The sequence below is a fragment of the Aotus nancymaae genome, unplaced genomic scaffold (genome assembly GCF_030222135.1).
Source record: "Aotus nancymaae isolate 86718 unplaced genomic scaffold, 86718_ANA_hifiasm-v0.15.2.pri h1tg000029l, whole genome shotgun sequence".
Taxonomy (NCBI): Eukaryota; Metazoa; Chordata; class Mammalia; order Primates; family Aotidae; genus Aotus; species Aotus nancymaae.
In genome coordinates, this window is record NW_026988442.1 from 47,859,949 (window position 1) to 47,881,884 (window position 21,936).

At 34.8% G+C, this 21,936-nt stretch overlaps 1 protein-coding gene across 2 annotated transcripts in view; it reads left to right on the forward strand.

The window, feature by feature from the left end:
* GRB14 (growth factor receptor bound protein 14) overlaps positions 1-21,936 on the forward strand; it is a 129,373-nt gene that overhangs the window by 33,339 nt on the left and 74,098 nt on the right. Inside the window, exon 1 of one of the 2 annotated variants that reach the window (XM_064382666.1) lies at positions 17,487-17,700. The exons of the other annotated variant lie outside the window; for it this stretch is intronic. Coding sequence (XP_064238736.1) covers positions 17,638-17,700 — 63 coding nt within the window. The 5' untranslated portion in view covers positions 17,487-17,637. Of the gene's footprint in view, positions 1-17,486; positions 17,701-21,936 lie in introns of those variants that run through there. 2 annotated transcript variants of the gene reach the window in all.

A 21,936-nucleotide genomic window follows, 5' to 3' on the forward strand; every position in this document is an offset into this window, starting at 1 on the left:
CCTTCCTTTCCTTTACTAGTAGTAATATTATTTGTTAGTATGTGGTATGAAAATTGGCAGATATAAACAATATGACATTTTTGTCAGTTTCTATACTAAAGACAATTCCTATATTAAAGACAATGACTGTAGGGACATGGCAGTTAAGCATGTTTGGGGGATACATTGTTCCAATAAACTGAATTTTGAAACAAACTATTAACTGAAAGATAACTTTCTTATGCAGAGGAACTGTCTTGAACAAAGTAACTCACCTGAGATAATGAGTGTCCAGCACAGTGCCTGAGACATAAAGGATGTTTATTACTGAGGGTCTCCGTATTTAAGGATGTCTTGCTTGACCCCTACTCTTGTTAAATAACTTGTCTGGGTATAGATTTCTAAAGTCAAAATAATTTTACTTACAGAACTTTGAAGATATTTATTCATTGTCATTTGTCATCCAGTTTTGCAGACAAAAGTTTTTTTGCCAGTCTGATTTCTTGTTATTTAAGTAAGACTTTTCTTGTTTTGAATTGTTTTCGGTTTTTAACCTTCTCTCTGGAAACTGCAGTTTTTCTCTTATTGTTGCTATTATGATAGTTCATTAAAATATGTTAAAAACTGTCTTTAAAAAATAGCTATTTCTGCTCTGTTCTTGGTAGGCTCATTTAATCTCATGCCTACGGTCTTTTATTCAGCAAAGAGAAAATTATGTGTTTCATTATTTTCTTTCTTCTGTTTTCTCCTTCTGGGTCCAAATTTTGCCAAGCATTATGTCAGCCTTGTGGTTTTGAGCAAGTTAACCTCTAACATCTTTGATCATCAATTGCATTATTATAAAGTGGAAATTATAATCCCCAGGAGGCCAGTACCCAATATGGTAATTATTCTTTATCCTTCAGATGTCTTGTTTCTCTAAGCTTATCATTTTGATCAAGGGATTTGAGCCTAAATATAGACTTCTGGCTCTTAAAGTGATGTTTCGGCTGTTTTTAGCCTGAAGGTTATTGGGCATGACTGGTCTTCTTCAAGGTAGCACTCGCTCATTTCTGAAAGCTTCTTTGACACTGTAGCCTGTGTTGTGTGGCAAATGCAGAGATCAGCACATAGAAACAAGTCAAAGCATTTATGAAAAGGGGAGATAAAACGTTAAATAGCAAGGACACTCTTAGAGTTCGTCTTAAGGTAGAAGTCTATAAAAGACAACAGTGGGATCTATAGTATTTTTATGTGGGTTCAGCTGATGAATGACTGCCACATTTATCTTCCCAGAAGAAAGCTCTGGCCATGTCACATTCTTTGTTAAAAATCCTAACTGGATCCCCATTGCCTATAAAATTAACATCAGGTTCCTCAGCTTAATTTCCAAGTAGTCCAAAGATGGACTCCAATGAAACTTTCTAGTATTGTATCCCACTATTCTCTACGTATTCCTTCACTCTAATCCAAATATATTACTCTGTGCTTCCCAGATCTATCCCACGCTCTTTCCTTGGACTCCTTTCTTTCCTCCAATTTATACCAGGACATTCTTCTGTTTTGAGGTCCAACTTAATGACCTCTTTCTTTAAAAACTCTTTGCCAATCTCTACAACTCCAGGTTCTATTTCTATGTATGCCCCAAAGCACATACTGTGTGCATCTCGTATGTATAACATACTGCATTGAAATGACTTAAGGCATAATCTATGTCATGCTCATCTGTGATCTACTAAGGTCTAACAGTATTTCACTTATAATCTATGCTGAGTAAATATGGTTGACTAAGTGACTGGATACATTGTTGTAATGCTACATTGTGATGTTTCACATTGAGAAAGTAAATTTGGAGGTTGTTTTGTTTTTTTAAAGGAGCTGACTGGTGACCAAAACTGTGCTTTGTTGACTATATTGACTTAACAGTTTTTTATATTATCTATGTGATCACTTCTTAATATTTATTTATTTTTTACAGCTTTATTGTGGTATAACTGGCAAATAGAAATTACATATATTTAAGGCATACAACATGATGTTTTCATATTTGTATATATTGTGACATGATTAACATGATCAAGCTAATCTCATCATATAGTTATCATTTTTTTTGGTATGGTAAGAATCCTTAAAATCTATTTTCTTAGCAAATTTCAAGTATGGGTTTCCACAAATAGTGATAAACACTTGCTAACGACACAGTAGTACTGTCGGATATTTGGGAAACTGTTATTCAGCTTTCAGCCCGTTTCCTGTCAGGAGTTTATATAAAGAAAAATGAAATTCAAATATAATGCTGCTTGTGACTGAAAATATTGTGCATTTTAATGAAACTTTTGTACCATCTAGCTTGTTTTTTTCTTATCTGAAAATAAACCGACTTATTACTTGGAATTGATGGTAGCAAGTGTGCTGAGTGTTGAGATTTATTTTGAAATGTGGGGCCGAGTGCAGTGGTTCATGCCTGTAATCCCAGCACTTTGGGAGTCCTAGGTGGGTGTATCACCTGAGGTCAGGAGTTTGAGAACAGCCTGGCCATCATGGCAAAACTCCATCTCTACTAAAAATACAAAAAGAAAAAAAACAGCCGGGCATGGTGGTATATACCTGTAATCCCAGCTACTCAGGGCTGAGGCAGGAGAATCGCTTGAACTCAGGAGGTGGAGGTTGCAGTAAGCCAAGACCATGCCACTGCACTCCAGCCTGGATGACAGACTGAGACTTTGTCTCAAAAATAAACAAACGAACAAACAAAGGAAGCAAACAACAACAAACAAAACAAAACAAAATAAAAAACAACCCAAAATGCATTCTGTCTTCTATTTCTTTTCCACTGATGAAAATGCATTCTCTCTTCTACTTCTTTTTCACTGATGAAATAAAAGATACTGAATAATCCAATCTTTAAATTGGAGCATTTCTTGTAAGGAAGTATGTAACTTTTATAAAGGTACTAGCAGTTTCTTGATAAATACAAGGAAGAGTAGGACAAGACATTGTATGGAGGTTATGTGTGATTTATAATATTTGGGAGAAGACCAGGCATAATTTTGTGTCTTCAGTCAGTAGAATGACATTGATTTGTGACAAGTGAACATATTCTTTTCTATTTTTTCAATGGTGATAATATTTAGGAGAATAGTAGTTAAGCCTCCTGAAAAGTATTTTTTTTACATTGTTGGGACTTATTCCAAGCCATCCATCTCCTAAATATATAAATATTTTAGTTTTGTTCAGGAAATGAATATACTTTTAAGTTTATATTAATAGTTTTTCTTCTTGTAAATGGAAAAATACTTAAAGATCATTTTGTTTAAAAACCTCATTTTGCAGATAAGAAGGTATCACTGAATTTTATTGGGCTGAATAAAAATTTTCATTTAAAATAAAAATATGATAGAAATTGAAATTGGGTTAAACTCTAGCCAATAAATTGAATAAAATGCAATGCATTCTAAATTCTGAATAGTAATATCGAATTTTATTATAATGCCTAAGTGCCCATGAGATCACCTAATTGTGTCGAGAAGACAAAATAAGTATTTTCAGCACCAGAAAGGAGACTCCCTCAAGTAAGAAAAGTCCTATTTCATTGAACTTTTCCAAAATGTTTACAGTCAGAAAGTATCTGAAGAAATGATTTCTATTGTAGTGTAAGAATGAGTATAATATTTTATAAGTTCAAATGTTTTATCATATATCCTTTTACTATTTGTCCCACCAGTTTTATGTTCCTTGTTTTTTCTTTCTTGCCTTTTTTTTATGATTAATCAAGTATTTTGTAATTATTTCATTATTTTACTCTATGGTATTGTTACCACTGCTTAAATCTGTTCCTTCACTTTCCACCCTTAATGTTGATATTGTCATGTATTTTAATTCTACATAGATCTTCTACTTCATAAGACTAGTATATCCACTCAATATTCACTTTGAATTAGCGGTATGTTTACTTTTCTTCACTGCTCTACCTCCCCCCACTTCTTTACACAATGGTTGTTTCTCTCTACTTTTTACTCTCCATTCTTTTTTTTCCTCCTCTGAGGTCAGTTTTCTTCTACCTGAAGAATTCTACTTAATGTTTATTTTAGTGTTATTCTGCTAGTGACAAATTATCTCCAGTTTTGTCTTGAAGTGGTTTTAATGTAAGAGGGCCACAGGGGGAACAGTGATCTTTAGTGATAAATGGGGTTAAGTTAGAATGAAGGGAAAATTGAGAGAAGAGGTTGAATTTTGTGGGATTTTGTTCATGATTGATTGTGAGACTCAGAAGCATAGTAAAAGGATTTTAGTAGTTAAGGAAGTATGGATGGTGAAGTAAAATAAAGCAATAGACTGCTCTTCAGTAAAGAAGCTAGGGCCTGAGAATGGGTGACCTGGGAGTTCTGGACCTGTGGTGATTGACATAAATGGGGAGGGGGAAAACGTAAAGACATTTGTGTTGAGGGACTCAAGACAAGCAATCATGGGGAAATTGTAAGGAGGGAAGTGTTTCTACCACCATGTTAACTTCTGTGTTCTCCTCTTAGCTATTTCCATGGAACTGTGGAGGGCAGGGGAGGTATTTGATTATGGAGATCTGAGGGTTCCATTTCATTCCTAGAGTGAACTATAAGAGATGAGAATAAAAGATACTCATCTCTGATTTGGGAGATACTTAGGATGTAAAATTAGCAGCATTTGGTGATAGAGTGGATATGGATATGGGATGTAAATAGACGGAAATGTCAAAAATGATTCCCAGATTTCTGGTTTATGCAACTTGATGTATGTGGTGCCATTCACTGAACTAGAAGCGCTGGTTGGAGAAGGACTAGGTTTGGGTGGCTAATGGTGACACCATCAATTTGGCTTGGACTTTGTGAGTTTGAATTACATTTGAGTCATCCAAATGGGGATATCAAATAGCCAATTAAATATGAATCTATTGCTGTGCAGAGATATCTGGGCAGGAGATAAAAATTTGGGAACATCTTTCTATAAGTTGTTAATTAAAGTCTTGTGTCTTAATAAGCTGGATAAAAAAGAGTCAACAGAGAGAGGCCTATCAAGAATGCCAACATGATGCTGAAGGACAAATAAAATGAAGAAGAAAAGATGCTCATTTTACTTAGCTTTGAGGAGGTCATTGATGAAAGGATTGGATTAAGACCTTTACAGTAGAGGCCTTAGATTGAGGAGTTTACTGGTTAAAGAGAGATAATTTAGCTGGAGGGAAATTTTAGGATCTTTCGTCCTTAAATCAAGGGGTTTGAATATGTGTAAAAGCCAGTGAGAGGAATCTGGCTGAGAAAAGTTAACTATCCAGGAAAGGGAAGAGATCATAATATAGAACTTCTAAGAGGCTGGGAAGGAAATAGGCATATATTAATTTCCTCTTGCTGCTGTAACAAATTACAACAAATTTGGTGACTTAAAACTTAACACGTATTTGTCTTAGAGTTTTGGAGGACAAAAATTTGAAATCAGTTCACTGGGCTAAAATCCAGGTGTGAGCAGGGCTTCATTTGTTCTGGTGGGCTTAAGTGGCAAGGCAAATGTGGAGATCCATTTCCTTTTCTTTTCCAGCATCTAGAAGCTGCCTGCATTCATTGGTTCTTGGTCCTGAATTGCTTTGACCCCTGGTTTGGTTTTTGCCTTTCTTTTCCCTTGCTGTATTCATTGAAACATTGCCTTCTCTCACTCTAACCCTCCTCTTTCTCTCTCTTTTAAGGACCCTTGTGATCTGTTGGAATCCCTTTTATAATTCAGGGTAATCTTCTCTGATCAGGACTATTAATCACATCTGCAAAATCCCTTTTATGATGTAACATAACATATTCACAGCTTTCAGGAAGTACAACTTTGACATGGGGTGATGGCGGGGAATTTATTCAGCTTCCTACAAAGACCAAGCACAGTTAGAGGGACAGATTCTAAAAGAAAGAAGGGAAAATAATTTAATTGAAGAGAAGGAAGGTAGAAAATATGTGAAATATGGCTGGTTTGCATATGTGATAGTGGGAATATAATGTATTTCCTATTTTTTTAATGTAGAGATTGTTTCACTTCTTTGAGGGAAGGGGCATTGGTAGTAGATCCATAGAAGAAAGCACCATCCTCACAACTAGAGCTTATTTTCACTTCACTAATAGAAGAGCCTGCTGTGTGCCAGGAGCCCAATGGGTAGAGCGATATAAAGATATCCAACACAGGGTGATTATTATTTCCTGTCACTTGGATATAAAGATATCTAACACAGGGTGATTATTACTTTCTGTCACTGGGAGTTTTCAAAGCATGTTAAATATACACTTGATTGGAAAAGTTAAGTAAGTATTCCTGGGTGCTCAAAAGATGACGTACAAAAGATGACTTTAATATTGACAGTTCTAATATTGCTGATTGTATAAGTAATGCATACTTTCTAAATAGAATCCACTTTATGTATTTATTTATTTGATTGATTGATTTTCCTGAGATGGAGTCTCGCTCTGTCACTCAGGCTGGAGTGCAGTGGTACAGTCTTGGCTCACTGCAATCTCTATGTCCCGGGTTCAAGTGATTCTCCCACCTCAGCCTCCTGAGTAACTGGAATTATAGATGCCCACCACCACACCAGGCTAATTTTATACTTTAAGTAGAGATGAGGTTTCACCATGTTGGCCAGGCTGGTCTCGAACTCCTGACATCAAGTGATCCACCCACCTTGACCTCCCAAAGTTCTGGGATTACAGGCGTGAGCCACCATTCCCAGCCTAGAATACAGTTTAAAGAAATATATCATAAGGCTGGGTACAGTGGCTCATACCTGTAATCCTAGCACTTTGGGAGGCTGACGGGGGGCAGATCACCTGAGGTCAGGAGGTTGAGACCAGCCTGGCCAACATGGCAAAACCCTGTCTCTACTAAAAATGCAAAATTTAGCTGGGTGTGGTGGGGCACCTGTAATCTCAGTTACTTGGGAGGCTGAGGCAGGAGAATCACTTGAACCTGGGAAGTAGAGATTGCAGTGAGCCGAGATCACACCACTGCACTCCAGCCTGGATGACAGAGCAAGACTCTGTCTCAAAAAATAAAATAAGATAAAAAATGTATTATAGAATGCTACTAGAAATAATTGATCAGAAGTAAAGAATATAGTAAGAATTCTTAAGAGGTTTTTCTAGATATTTGTATAGTCATAGCTCATGGCACTCTGTTAAGACAGTACTTGCCCTTTAACTTGAGTAATCCGATAGTTTTTTAAAATTTAATTTTTCCACTGATAGTAAATGAATTATAAAGATTATGTGAATGAAAATAGATACATTAAAAATAAGCACTTTATGGTTTCCAATCTTCTCTATCTTATTTTCTTTCCTAGAGATCAAGATTGTTAAAAATTTGGCATGGATTCATGGAGGTCTTTTTCTGTGGTCTTACCTATGCTTATGTGTATAGCTGGTCTTCCAATAAGGTCATTTTTTTAAACATTATTTTTTTTACTAATACGATTGAGGAAAAATATCCCAGGATCAGTCCACTGTCTGTGTGAAGTGTGCACTTTCTCTGTATATCTATGTGGGTTCTCTTCAGAGATTCGTTTCCTCCCACTTCTTAAAGATGTGCGGGTCAGGTTGTCATGTCTAAATGGTCCCAGTGTGAGTGAGTATGTGTGACTGTGAGTGTGCCCTGCAATAAAATAAGGTCCTGACCAGGGTAGGTTCACACCTTAAGCCCTGAGATGCCAGGTATAGGCTCTGGTCACCTGTGACCCTGAAATAAAATAAATCATTATCTCACTCGTTTTTACTCATCTTTCTTAAATGTATATATAGAAGCTCACATTCATTTCAGTGTTTAAAACAGAAGTTTTGTTTTTTTTGTTTGTTTGTTTTTGACATGGAGTTTTGTTCTGTCGCCCAGTTTAGAGTACAGTGGCACGATCTTGGCTCATTGCAACCTCCACCTCCCGGGTTCGAGTGATTCACCTGCCTCAGCCTCCCAAGTAGCTGTGACTACAGGCACCTGCCACCCCGCCCAGCTAATTTTTTGTATTTTTTTCTTAGTAGAGACAAGGTTTCACTGTATTAGCCCGGATGGTCTCAATCTCCTGACTTCATTATCCTCCCTCCTCAGCCTCCCAAAATGTTGTGATTACAGGCATGAACCACTGTGCCTGGCCTGTTTTGGGTTTTTATTTAGAAGTTTGGTGACTTTTTTGTGACCAGAAATATGCCACAGTAACTTATCTTTTTATCAATTAGCCTATGGTAAAATTGGTTTCTTTATATGTCGTTTGACTTAAAGTCACAGTTTCTAAGAACCGATTGACAATGTTAAGAGAGGATTTATTGTATATATAGAAGTATAGGATATTTTATTGTTTTTACACAAATGGGGTCATACTAAGTAACTATTGTATAATTCATTTTTTTAAATTGGACACTATGTTTTAACAATTTTATTTGTTCATACTTTGGTTCTCTTAATTTCTACCTAACATTTCATAGTCTGAATGTATTACATTTTATTAATGTGACAATTTCCAGTATATATGGTGTTTCCACATTTTCTCTTGTAAACAGTGATGCAGTGAACACTCTTCCAGATGCTTTTCTAATTATTTATGCTGGTTAGTCTATAGAGAACCAGAAAAGGAGTGGCTATGTCAAGGTTTAAGGCTTCTGAAGATTTTTACAGTTGCTGCCAAATTTTCTTCCATAATGTCTGATCCCATGTGTATGCTTTTTATCAGTATTGGAGAATACCACTCTCTCACTTGGTACTTGTACCAGCATTTTGTTTTATCAGTCATTTGCATTTTTTGTCCAACTCATTAAGATGCCTTATTTTTATGTATGTTTCTCTTACTACTGATGAGATTGAGTACCTTTTTAAGTGTTTATGTTCAGTGGTATATTGTGTGTGTGTGTGTATTGTCTTTTCATACCTGTTTTTTGTCCATTTTTATTTTGGGTCTTTTTAAACTCTTCATCTTAAAGGAATCCTTTATGTATTTGGATTATTAATTCATTCTTAAATATATTACATATATACTTTCTTAATAGGTGTTTTATATTTGAATTTGTGGAGTCTTCTATGGCGTTAAAATATTTATGAGTGAAAATTGTTTTTATAATTCCTTTTAGGTCTTAATTTGGAAGACTTTTCACATCACAAGTTTATTAAAGCATTATTGAGTTATTTTTTTAAACATATTTATAAATTAATTTTCTTAACATTTCTTTTTAGTTGTCTAATGTTACAGTCTATTTTAGAGTATTGTATTAGGTAAAAAAATCTATATTTTGTTTGTATTTGTATAGTTAGTCTTTTTAGGAAGCCTTATTCTTTATTGATTTTCAGTGGCAACTCTTGCGTACATGCACACACAAACACACGAGTCTGTCAACACTTTTGGAAACATTGGCTAACTACAGTTTTATTGTATATTAGTGTATTAGTCCATTCTCACACTGCTATAAAGAACTGCCAGAGACTGGGTAATTTATAAAGAAAAGAGGTTTAATTGACTCACAGTTCCACTGGCTGTATAGGGGGTATGGCTGGGGAGGCCTCAGGAACTTAAAATCATGGCAGGAGGGCGAAGAGGAAGCAAGCACGTCTTTACATGATGGCAGGAGAGAGAGCGCTAAAGGGGAAGTGCTACACACTTTCGAACAGACAGAGCTCATGAGAACTCACAATTGCAAGAACAACAAGGGAGAAATCCCCCCACCTCATACCAGGTCCCTCACCACCACTGGGTGTTACAATTCAATGAGATCTGGGTGGCGGCCATAGAGCCAAACCATATCAATCATGTACACCAGGTATGTGAGCCCCTCATTGATCTTGTTTGTCCGGCTTTCTTGGCTACAGTTGTACATTTTCTTAACTTTGAAATAGTTTGACTAGCACTGAAATGATCTGTTCCTTAAAGGTTATATAGAATTTATTTGTAAATCAAACCATCTAGGATTTGGCCACAGTTTTTGGGAGTATCTCTTTGACAACTATCCTTCTTCTATGGCAGTCAGTTTCTTTGAATTTTGTGGAGTCAATCTGTATAAATTATATTGTCCAGAGAATAATCTATTTCATTATGTTTTATTTGCATATAATCAGCGGAAGTAGTCTCATGATTCTCATCATTTCTCTGGTATTATTTCTTATTTTGTATATTGGTACTTTCTCCCTTTTTTCCTTCCTCAATTTGTTTCACTATTTATCTATTTTACTATTTTCCCTAAAGACCAGATCCAAGACTTACTAGTTTTATCATTTTACCTTTTTTCAAGTTTTAAGTTCTACTTTTATCTTTATTAGTTTCTTCCTTCTGATTTCCTCAGGTTTAATTTAATGATATTTTTAAATGTTGGGTTGTTAATAAATGTACTTTTGTTTAATATACATGTATTTAAGGTTATGAATTAGAGTCTGAGAATTGTTTTAGCAGTATGAGATATGATATATAGTGTTTATTATACTTATTATTATTACATAGCCATTTTACACTTTCAATTTTCATTGTTTTCTTTGCCAGAATAGTTATTTGAAGAGTCTTAAAATTTTCAGATGCTAGGAATTCTTAACCCCAGATTTATTGGTGATTTTTCCTTTTATTGTATTGTGATTAGAAACTATTATCTGTATTCCAAAATTTACTGGGGTTTTATCTTTGATGTCGAATGTGATCAAGTTTTTTTTTTTTTTAACCAATTTCTTGAAGAGAAGGGATATTCTCTGATTTTACCTTAAAGTTAAACATATGGCAATTAAATCCATTTTATTATGTTTGCCTATTTATATATTTTATATTTATACCTACTTTTTAATCTTCTTGTTATTCAGGCTTTGAGAAGGTTGGATAATAGTCAATTAATAATGTGTTTCCATCTGATTTTATCCCTGTTACAGAGTTCGCTTCACAAGTGTGTACCAAATGACACCTAGACATTCATAATCATTTTAATTTTATTGTGAATTATAACATTCAGCTTTATAGTATTTTCTTCCTTGCTCCTTCCTTCCTTTTTATTTTTATTTGTCCTGTGGGCTTTTGCCTAGACTTTTGAATAGGCAACCTGGTGAAGCACTTGGTTACAGGGGGCTCTCTTTCCCATAGAATAGAGTAGAATCTGTTTTATGATTCAACTTAAAGGTTTTCTTTCAATAGGTGAGTTTTGCTGTGCAATATCTATGAGATAACATACACATTTGGCATTAGTACTGTTATTTTATGTTTTCCAATTTATAGATTAAAAAAAAAACTCACAAGATGTTCTGCTTTCTTAGCTTTGTGTTTGCTTTCTTTTTATTAGAAAAGTTTGTATTTCTGTTATCATTATATGTATAACTGTTGGAAAATTCTTAATCCTCTTATTTCCTTAAAAATGATGTATTATTCCTTTCTGCAGAGTAATAATGAAGCTAATATGTTTTCTCTTCATTCTCCCTTTTCTACCAGCTGATTTTAGCATTATAAAATAAGTTACTTAAAATTCTCCTACGGTTTATCAGTTTTAAATATCTTTTGATCTTAGTTACCAAAGCAGTCCGCTTATATGGTATTTACTGCATACTATATCCTTGCTCCTTCAGCTTTCATCTTTTTGAAAAGTTTTATCATTTCATATTGAAATTTCTTAACAATTCTTTTATTGTTATGACTCATATTACTTAATTTTGTTATAGCAACATAATCACATACATGTTTGGAATTTAGTACCATGATTGGTTTCAGTGTTTATTTCAGTTATTTCACTCTGGTTTTTACAATCATCACTTGGATGACTGAAATTTATCTTCTAGTAAATTCCTCAAGAAGATCCCATGAAAACACGATTTTATATATTTGTATATGTCCAAAATTTTGAATATTGTCTGTTACCTTTATAATTAATGAGTTTGGCTGAATTTAAAAATCTGATTTATATTTTCTTGTTTCAAGGATTTTATGAACATTACTGCATCCAGTGGAGTATCTAGAGGGCGGTGGTGTCCACTGAATCTGACTGTTACATGTTGCTGTGGAGAAATTTGACAATAGAGTGATTCCCCCCTTACAAGCTACTAGAAAACTTTTGCCTTGCTGTTCAAAAGGTTTCAGCAATTTTACTAGGAAGTGTCTTAGTGTTGACTGTTTCTCTGGGGAACTATGTGACTTTCACTAAGTTTTTCTTTTTCTTCATTTTGAAACAGGGTCTCACTCTATTGATCAGGCTGGAGTTCGGTGGAGTGCAGCCTCAAATTCCTGGGCTCAAACGATCCTCCTGCCTCAGCCTCTCAAGTAGATAGAACTACAGGTGCTCACCTCCACACCTGGCCATATTTTTAAAATTTTTCATAGAGACAGGCAAGGTCTTGCTTTGTTGTCCAGGCTGATCTCAACTTCCTTGGCCTCAAGCTATCCTCCTGTCTCAGTCTCCCAAATGGCTGGGATTACAGGCATGAGCTACCATGCCCAAGGATCAGTAAGTTTTGACTATAAAAAAATTCTTATATTTTATTTTATGTATTTTTTCTGTTGTTTTGGTTTTCTTCTGTGTGGATTTCAGGTACATGTGTACAGATCTCTTTTACTTATCTTCAGAGAGGATCTCAGTTTCTGTCCAATGCTTCTTAAATTTAAGGTAATTTTTACTCTCACTTTGGTTACTTCACTGTTAGAGTGAAGGGGAAAAATTGGCTAGTGGTGAATCAGATCAGCACATCAAATGTGAAGACTGACTCTACGTCATTTATTTAAGTAAGTGAAAATTCATAGTAAAGTAAGATGAGCTGGTAAACCAGAGGTTCTGAGTTTACCTCTGAAGATCTGGGCTACATATTTATTGCTGAAACAATCTATGTCAAGAATTTTCTGAGACTGCTGTTCTCAGGACAACATTTAGATTTAGTGTTCAAACTAGTGGTCACTAATAGAACTATGCCAGATAGTGAAAGAACATCTAAATGTTTCTGTAAAGAAGACTTTGTACTTTTGTTCAGAAAAAATCATAAGGCTAACAGTTGTTAGGATGAGAAAGGCTTGTCTGCTGTGTAACTGGAGTGACTAGTCTTCCCACATTTATTGTATGTGAACATAATGCCTACTGTGTACAGAGAACACTCTGCTAGGTATTCTGGGAGAAGCCAGGGAAATAAGAGACTCAGTCTTGCCCTTAAAAATTATACTTTTGTTAAGTAGAAAAAGTGGGGCCTGTTGAAGGATTTATAAGTTATCAAAACAATGCATTAGTAAGTACCAGGCAAGACATGAGAAATGGAAAAGTTTAAGTCCTAAAAAATATTACAAAACAGAGAATGACATAATCTATAAGGAGAGATGACTTCCTGGTGGAATAAAATGATCTATGTCTTTGAGGGAGATGATGAACCTAGAAAGGCAATGAGTTATCTCAAGGGGGCACAGCACAATAGTATGAGATACAAGGAAAGATGAAAGGACAGTGCAAAGTGTATTTTCTGTGAGGCAGCAAATTGGTTGGATTTAAAAGTATTTGTAGGACCTGATATTCAAGAAGCAGCTACCTTATAGCTTTTTTTTTTTCTCTATAAATCCACTGGTACATAGACACTGTGATGGTCAGAGAGAAGTTAGACATGGCCCTGCCCTCAAGGAACCTACATTCTAAATGATATAGAATGCATCCACATAGGAGACAGTAGCTGAAGTTTGAGTAGACTGGTGTATGATAAAGAGTAAAGTGGTATTATTGAAAGGACAGGTAGGGTTCGAATCTGTAAAACAAAATGAAATAATACCTATTTTTCAGGGCTGTAAGAAGAAAATGAAATAATACATGCAAAGTGCTTAACACTTACTGGGCAATTGATACGTGTTTGTTGTCTTTCCTTCCTTCCCCACCTCTCAATTTTAAGATAACTTGTACTATAAAAAGGAGAGATCCTTGAAAAATGCACAGAAGTGAAACTTTCAAAAGAGTTGTGACTGAAGTTGGGCCTTCATTGTGGGGCTAATAAACTGATGAACATTATGAACAAAGAGGTGGGAATTCAGAACATGCTTTTGGAAGCTTCGTTGAAGTTGCATGGGAGAAGAGATTTGAAAGGTGGGCTTGGAACCTAGAGATTGGCTGATACTTATGTATTAGGTTGGTGCAAATGTAATTGCAGTTTTTGCCATTAATTTCAGTAACAAAAACCACAATTACTTTTGCACCAACCTAATAGCATTCTTCTGCCCAGATTCCACCTTGTACACAATAATAACTGATAGTTTATGTTTCACCCTGCATCAGCTCCTTTGGTAAACAGGAATCACGAGATTAACTTTGAATTCTCCATAGCAAACAGCACAGCACTTTACACATAGTAAGATCTTCAACACATATTTATAAAGCAGGTTAATAAAACAAACAAATGCTTGGGTACATAAGAAACAAGAGCTGTATGATTGTGACATTTTATGCTAATGTTGTATCAAGCTATGTATTTAATAATAAAATATGGGAACACATGTTGTAGAGTGGAAAAGTGGAGTGCCTTGGAGAGGGCCAGGTTCTCCCTGGCTTAGTGTCTATGGACTTTGTGAACTTGGACAAGTTCTTTTGCAATATGTGCTTAAACCCAAGACCATTTCTTAGCTGCCTTAATTTCCTCACCTATTTAATAGCTAGTACCTTATAGAGTTGTGAGCATTAAGTGAAAACTAGTCCAGTGCCTGGCACATATTGGGTACTCACATAAATATTATTAATAATCACAATTATAATTTTTATTTTTCCTAATTGAAATATTGATATGCAAATATTTTAAGTGATGACATTTATTCTTATTCTATCCAATTATTGAAGAAAAATCTAAATAAGGTACAGTGCTATTCTGTAATATTTTATTGTTGACTCTGTTGTGTTAGAAAAATTCTTGTTATGTTCAAGTTTCATTTTTGGAGATAAAAGGCCAATTCTCTGCAGTGGGAGTTTTAGGAGTGTTTTGTTAGTGTCTGCCTTGGGCTCCTCCAGGCCTTCTACAAACTTGATTTCCTTTGATCCTCACAGCAGTTCTGAAAGTGTTGGCCATAGTTTTTTTATCCTCATTTTGCAACTGAAGAAATTAAGGCTCAGATGACAAGGTTAGTGAGGGGCAAAGTATTTGTAGTAACTAATGACAAAAAAAGATAGGCTGAAGTTAAATTTGGAATCAGTGTCTAAAATAACTAGGAAGTAATATAAAGCAGTCAATATGAGCACCTGCAAAGGATTACAGAAAAATGAGATTCCACCTGTCTTAAGTGTGCCGTGTGCTCTCTTGTTCAGTCTGCTGAATATGAAAAGGATAGGTAAGCTTTACTTTTCGAAGACAGTTGCCTTTTTGATAACAAAGTCACAAAATGTCAAATTTTGCTCTTCATAATTTTCCCTAAAAATTTAGCAACTTTAGTTTTCCAGTGTTCTGGAGGGCTGACTTATCACACGTAAGCAGCGAGTCATCTATTAAGTATTTTTAAGGCCTTATAGGGCATGGATATGTTGCACTGTAATCTATACAGGACCTGGATACTGTTTAGACTTGAAGCATTCATTTCATAAATAGTGTTTAACAGGCTCTATGGTGTGACACAAAACAGCATTTCTAACTTTCCCATTATCTAGACTTCAAACCTCAGAGTAAACTTTGAGACCTTGACTCTTTGTTCACATGTTTTCAAGGTCTGCATATTCTTTCCCTCTAAGCACTTTTCAAAGCAAAAGCCGTTTCCTTCTGAAGCCTGCCCTGATCCCACCTCTATTGTGTAGGTTCTTCTACCTTGGTGCACCCTTGATATTTAGCATTTAATCACTATTAGTCTCATTTAATTACTATTAGCATTTAACCACTGAGTGGGATATTTTAACTTAACAACTAATATCTCTATTCCAGTATGAGACAGTGACCTTAACTGTCTTAACAATAGTGTGTTCCTACTGCCTGATACAGGGCTTGGCAAATAGTGAGTACTTTGCTTGATAACTTAGTGATATGAATTGTTTTTATTATGATGGAACCCCAGTACAATTTTTAAGACCAGAGATAACACTTTGTAGTATTTGAAAGCTAAATTGAGAAAAGAAGACAGATAAGGCCAAATATAGTGGATGATATTCTCGAAATTATTAGTTACCATGGTCTTTGTTATTGTTGGCTTGCCGAAAAGTGGCTCAAGGTTAGAACAGAATCTTTTACTTCATAAATACTAGCCCCCAATCCCTGTATTAGTCAGTATTTTCTTTCTTGGTAATTTTTTTAAAAAGATCATGATAAACCTCGCTGTTTAAGAATCAAAATAATTAATGCCTCCAAACTAGGTCTGTGACTTTTTATATTAAGTTCTTTACTGTCACTCCCAACTACCATTCTGAGGGAGTTTTGGTTTTGAAATTCAAAGCAGGGAATCTTGGAGTTGTTGTGTCTCTTTTTCTTTTGAGGAATGTAAGCTCACCATGCATATTAAACACACTTATGTGTAAAGCAGTAAAGTGAGCCCTGCCTAGTAGCAGTCAAGATAATGAAATGGAAAGTTTGTGTCTATGTTGCTGAGAATCTTCCATTTTGCCTTGTTACTACAACAATCACATTGTTATCTAGAAATTACGAGTTCTTCTTCTTCTGCTAGAGGCAGTGGTTCACGATTGAAGAGCATCGAGCAGTTCAGTAAAGCTTGTCCAGGTGTCAGTCCACAAGGGATTTTACAATTGTAAAAGCTCAGATTAGTTTTAACACTGCGATCCTTTTTGTCACTTTTGAGTGTTTCTTTCATTCTTTATTTAGACTTCATTGAAAATTTTCTTGTTAGTGATCAATATTTTCCGTTGCAAACCTCCTCCGGCCTCCCTCCCCTAGAAAGATTAGAATAACATTTTCAGTTTTTATGAGAAGAAATGCAAAATGGTCGTTAAAATTTTCAGAATCTTTGAGTAGTGTTATTTTTTAAATGCTTTTAATAGAATGAAATATGCTACATCACAGACATTTGTGCTTTTTAAAACATAAGTATTTGAGATTGATATATTGTAGTTTAATGTCCTCTTTGTATTTCACACTGTTATTTAGGTTCATTGTTAAAACAGTATTTAACGGTGTGTGATATCAAGGACAGCTAGGAGGTCTATAATACAAAAATTTTGGTGTTTAGGACATGAAAGATATTAACATATTAAAACTTTTATTGCAATATAGAAATTAACACTTTGTGCCAATTCTAACCTCAGGATAATTTTTTTGTGCTTCAGGTATGTTCCATTTGTTCTCTTCATCAATCTTATGAATAACAAAAAAAAATTCGTTCATTAATGTATTTATATACTTTAAATAGACCAATGTAAACAGATTCATATCTGCCATATGTTGAAATGCTTTAGTAGAGACATAACTGCCTAGTCAACCAAGATGGCATTGAATTGCACTGTTTTGGAAAAAAAGTTGAGCGAACTAGATGCCTGTTAATCTGGTTCTTTAAATATCATAAACAAAAGTATCAGAATGTGTTTCCAAGGACAAAGGCGGGGTTTTCCGGGCTTTGATTGGTTGCTGCCTTGTCCTGTCCCACAGCCATCCTTAATTGGCTTTCGGTAGATTGGAATCACATAAGCAGGGTGACATTTATTACTTTCCTAGTTGTTTCATCGCACTGAGCCCTGAGATTCCCAAGGAGTAACTATAAAAGATTTCTTTTATTTCATCCATGATCTACGAGAGAGAAGTGCAGGCATGAGTTTGAGTGCAAGAAGAGTTACTCTGCCTGCAATAACGCCAATAATTCTACAGAAAAGGGTATGTGACTTCTTTTTCCTTTTCTTCTTTAATTTTTCTTGGTGCTTTTTTTCCTGTTACTGTGTGTTTATTAACACATTGGAAGTTTTACTTAGATACCCTTGAAAACGCGTATAATTCATTAAAGCTGTAGGTAAAATTAAAGGACACATTATTGGAATTGAACTAGGAAAAAGAATTCTGCGCTAGAACATCGCTGTAGTTGAAGACTTTCATGTAACAGAAGTTTGATCTCGATTTCAGGTCATTGTGATTTAGAAACTCTATTGAAATTTTTTCTCTTTTTTCTTTCTACTGTAACTTCAGGCCTCTTTGCTTTTAGTTCAATAGGAAATCTGCTATTATGTCTTATATTTGTTTACTAAGGGATAGCTTCTTTGTTTCACCATAATTCATAATATATCAATCTCTTCATTGTTGAATAGACTATATAATTATTTTACTGTTTAATCATGTGTTGCCAGTTTCTTATCCTCAAGTTTCTACCCATTTCTATTGAGCGTCTGTGTATTTGCTTTAGAAAAGCTTTCCATTAAATTCCCCTCTGAAAGGGCTATCTGTTAATTATTAATGCAGTCAATCCTGTGTGTGAAAATATTTTATTTATTAGTTTTTTGTAAAGATTATTTTTATGTCTCACGGCATTGTATTTTACAAGGTGATAAATACAGCCATGTCATGTAGCCATAGTAACCTTTTCTTCTACGTATACAAAATAAGAGCATTGCATTGGACTTCTTAAAGAATCAAATCTGTCACATTGAGAAGGAAAGCACTAAAACTCAGTTTTGGCAATATGCTTTCCAAATGGTTTTGGTGACACTAGAAACTGTAGTGTTTATTTTTGTACTCAACTTTTAATAGTTAAACTGTTAACTATCAGAGCATTCCTTTAAGTCAAAGGTCATGTTGCAATTTATTTGAAACATGACAGATCTAACAGTTAAAGTGGCTGTATTTTTTAAAAAGGAAGTATCTCTTTACTATTTTTAATTTTTACATTTTCAGCTTATTTTCTTATCCAGTCAACCATCTATTTACTGGGAATTTTTTATTTGGCATTGGAAAACTATATGGTAATTTTGCAGACATGAGGTTTTTATCTTTCTGGAGACCTTTTGCTAGTCATAAGCAAATTTAATTAAAAACATTTTGCTTTGCGCTTTAACTTTTATTTTTAATTGATCTTGGCAGTACATTAATAATGACAACATAGGTTCTCTGGCTCATTGAGGATGTGAAAAGACATATTAACATTGATCATGTCTGTGTTCTCATGTTTGAGTTTTTCTTTATCTAGTTAATAGTGCAGTTTAGATTGACTAAGAAACTTTTATCATGTGGTTTGTTTTTGATGACATGTTGGTGTGATGGAAAATGTACCATCTGGACTCTCCATTTTCTAGCCCTGTGACTTTGGGCAAATCCAGTAAACTCTCGGAGTCTTTACTTCCCCATCTGTATAATGAAGTAAGGAGTTTTCAGTAAATGATATCTTCAGTCTTATTTGTGTCTGTAATTCTGTGAACCAAATATTTCATATTTTCATGGTTATAGTAAAATATGTAAATTGTTTTTATTATTTTAGAGAGATTGTAAAACATTAGGAAAGGATGCTGTAATTTTCAAGGAGTTCGAACAATTAGCCTGGGAGAAATTGGTTATGGGCAAAACTTGGCTGGAAAAATAACTTCTAACACTATCTACTAAGTAGGAAAACTAGATTACTCTGAAAAGCTGTGATTATTATTGATGTTACATCTGAGCTGCCAATGGACACATCATTGTGATTTATCTTGGTATTTTAGTAATAAGCTTCTGTCAAGTTTCTCTTATAATAATTACAAAAGTCAAAATTCTCTAGACTCAAATCTGTGTTATTTTTTCAGTGAGTGCACATATTTAAGTGCTTATATAATTTAGCACATCATTATTTGCTTCTCCTGATATTTTAACTCCCCAAAGACCAATTTTTGTCTATATGATTCTTCTAAAAATCTTAGTATCTTTTATTTTAGAAATTATTTTCTGATTTAAAAATCATCCATCTGCTCTGGTCACACCATGACTCATTTTTTTCTTCCAATATAAGAAATTATTCCATACTTGTAATTAACTTATTTTCCATATGTCCTGTAATTTTAAATGATCTTAGTACAAGCATTTCTCAGAATATTTGGGGAGCAACTTCTCATTTTCCCATGAAGGCAGGTGCTTTTTCTACAGATTTGGTGTAAAGTTTGCTCATCCTGAGTGAGTGGCCCTTGACAACTAATTTATCAAATGGAATCCTAATCATTTAAAAGGCTGAGAGCATTTCTGAAATACTCAATAGCAATAGGGAGTAATTTTCTTATCACCTGGTAAAGTGGCTGTAAGAGTCTCTGGTAGTAATTAGGAACTTGAATTTTAAACATGGCCCTTCATGTGGTATAGATCTACTTTGTAGCAGAGAAAGTACACCTGGATCTTTGAGAAAAAAGGTATTTTGGTAGATTCTCTATCAAGTAAATTGGAAAAAAATTTTTCACTTCAACAAATTCTATTAGGATCTGATTTATCTGATTTGAGTGAATTAAGGTTCTGGTGAAGAAGGCTTCTTCATGTGCCTCAGAAACGATGACTCCTCAGCAAATATTGTGAATGACTCTTTTACCCAATAGCATTTTCCTGAGATCATCATAGGCTGTGCTTTTTATTTTTTCAAATGAGAAGACTGAGTCTCTTGGGTGTTGAGTGACTTATGCAAGGTCACTCAGAAGGTCAGTGGCAGAGCTAGAAATAGAATCTAGATCCTGTGACTTCCAGTATGCTTCTCCTAGATACATGTTACCTCCTGAAATTAATATGGTAATGAGATTGCCTTATGGTGCGTATAATTGCCATTCAGGTCTGGAATTAGCTTAGGCAAGTCCTTTCATCTTCCTCTGCACCTCCACCAACTCCCTTATGCTCTAGCATAGAAAACATTTTATTCAGAAAGCAATTGTAAGCAGCCAAGTGTGTGTGTGTGTGAGTGTGTGATAGAAAGGCAGTTTATACCTGGAACTCCAGATTGGCACATTACGTAAAGAAAACATTTTAAGGTCTCAGAGAGTTAACATAAGACTCAAGCATTGCAAAGTATAAACTAAGTTTAATATAAAATTCACATTCTTTTATACAAACACTACCAGGTTAGAAGGCCATATGTCCATATGCTGATTCAGTGGGTTAGGCATATTTCATGCCTCTATCAGGTTAATATTGTTTTAAGTTATGTTTGCAAGCATTTTTGTATTCTTCATTCATGCTACAATTACAGGAGATGTTCATAAGCATAGAAGATCCTGAAGTATCTTCTGAAATCTCAGAGAAAAAAGGAATACTTTTGGTGATATATATTTTTAAGATTCAAATCCTTTTGAAAATTGTAAATTCATGAGTATAATATGGAGTGGTGCCATTTATGAGAAGATCGAATTCCCCGTTCATATAAGAGAATAGTTCATGGTAGAATCATTTCTTTCCTCATACAATTAGAGTCACTGCTATGATTTTCTAAAAGTGATTTAGTGGAGGAAAGAACACATACCATATCACTATTTTTCCCAGAATCTTTTAAATGTGCAAAATCAGTCCAAACTTCCTTAGCATTCACCGTGCTCTGGGGCCTGCCTGGCCCTCAGCCTGCCCACTTTCCCATGAAGACTTTACTGCAGCACGTTATTTGCCTCCTTGTGCTTCAAACAGCTTTTAACATCTGTATCTCTGCACTTCTGCTCCCAGGATTGTGCTCTGCAGCCTATAGACAACTCCAGACTTCGTTTGCTCTCCCAAATGCTGTCCATTGTCTAAGTGTCAGCTCAGGCTGTGGTCTCATCCTAAAGCCTTCTCAGACTCTTTGGCTTCACATTTATCATCATGGTGCCTTGATTTGTTATCACTGGACATGCTTTGTTACTCATTTGCTAATTCAACCACTACAGCCGTACAACATCAATTTTATTATTACCTTTTAAATGATATTTAAGTCATATTGCTGTCCATGGGTGTGTACAATATGACTTTCAATTGCTCTATGTTGTTTATATTTATATATCTTGCACCACCATTTGGTTTCCAAAAGTTGTCTTTTGATTTTTGGTCTTACAACTATATCTTAGTATTATAAGGGAAGAGATTTTTAAATAAAATGTTTTGTTGGTTATGGGCAGAATGTAATTTCATGTAACCAGAAAACATAAAGGACCGTGG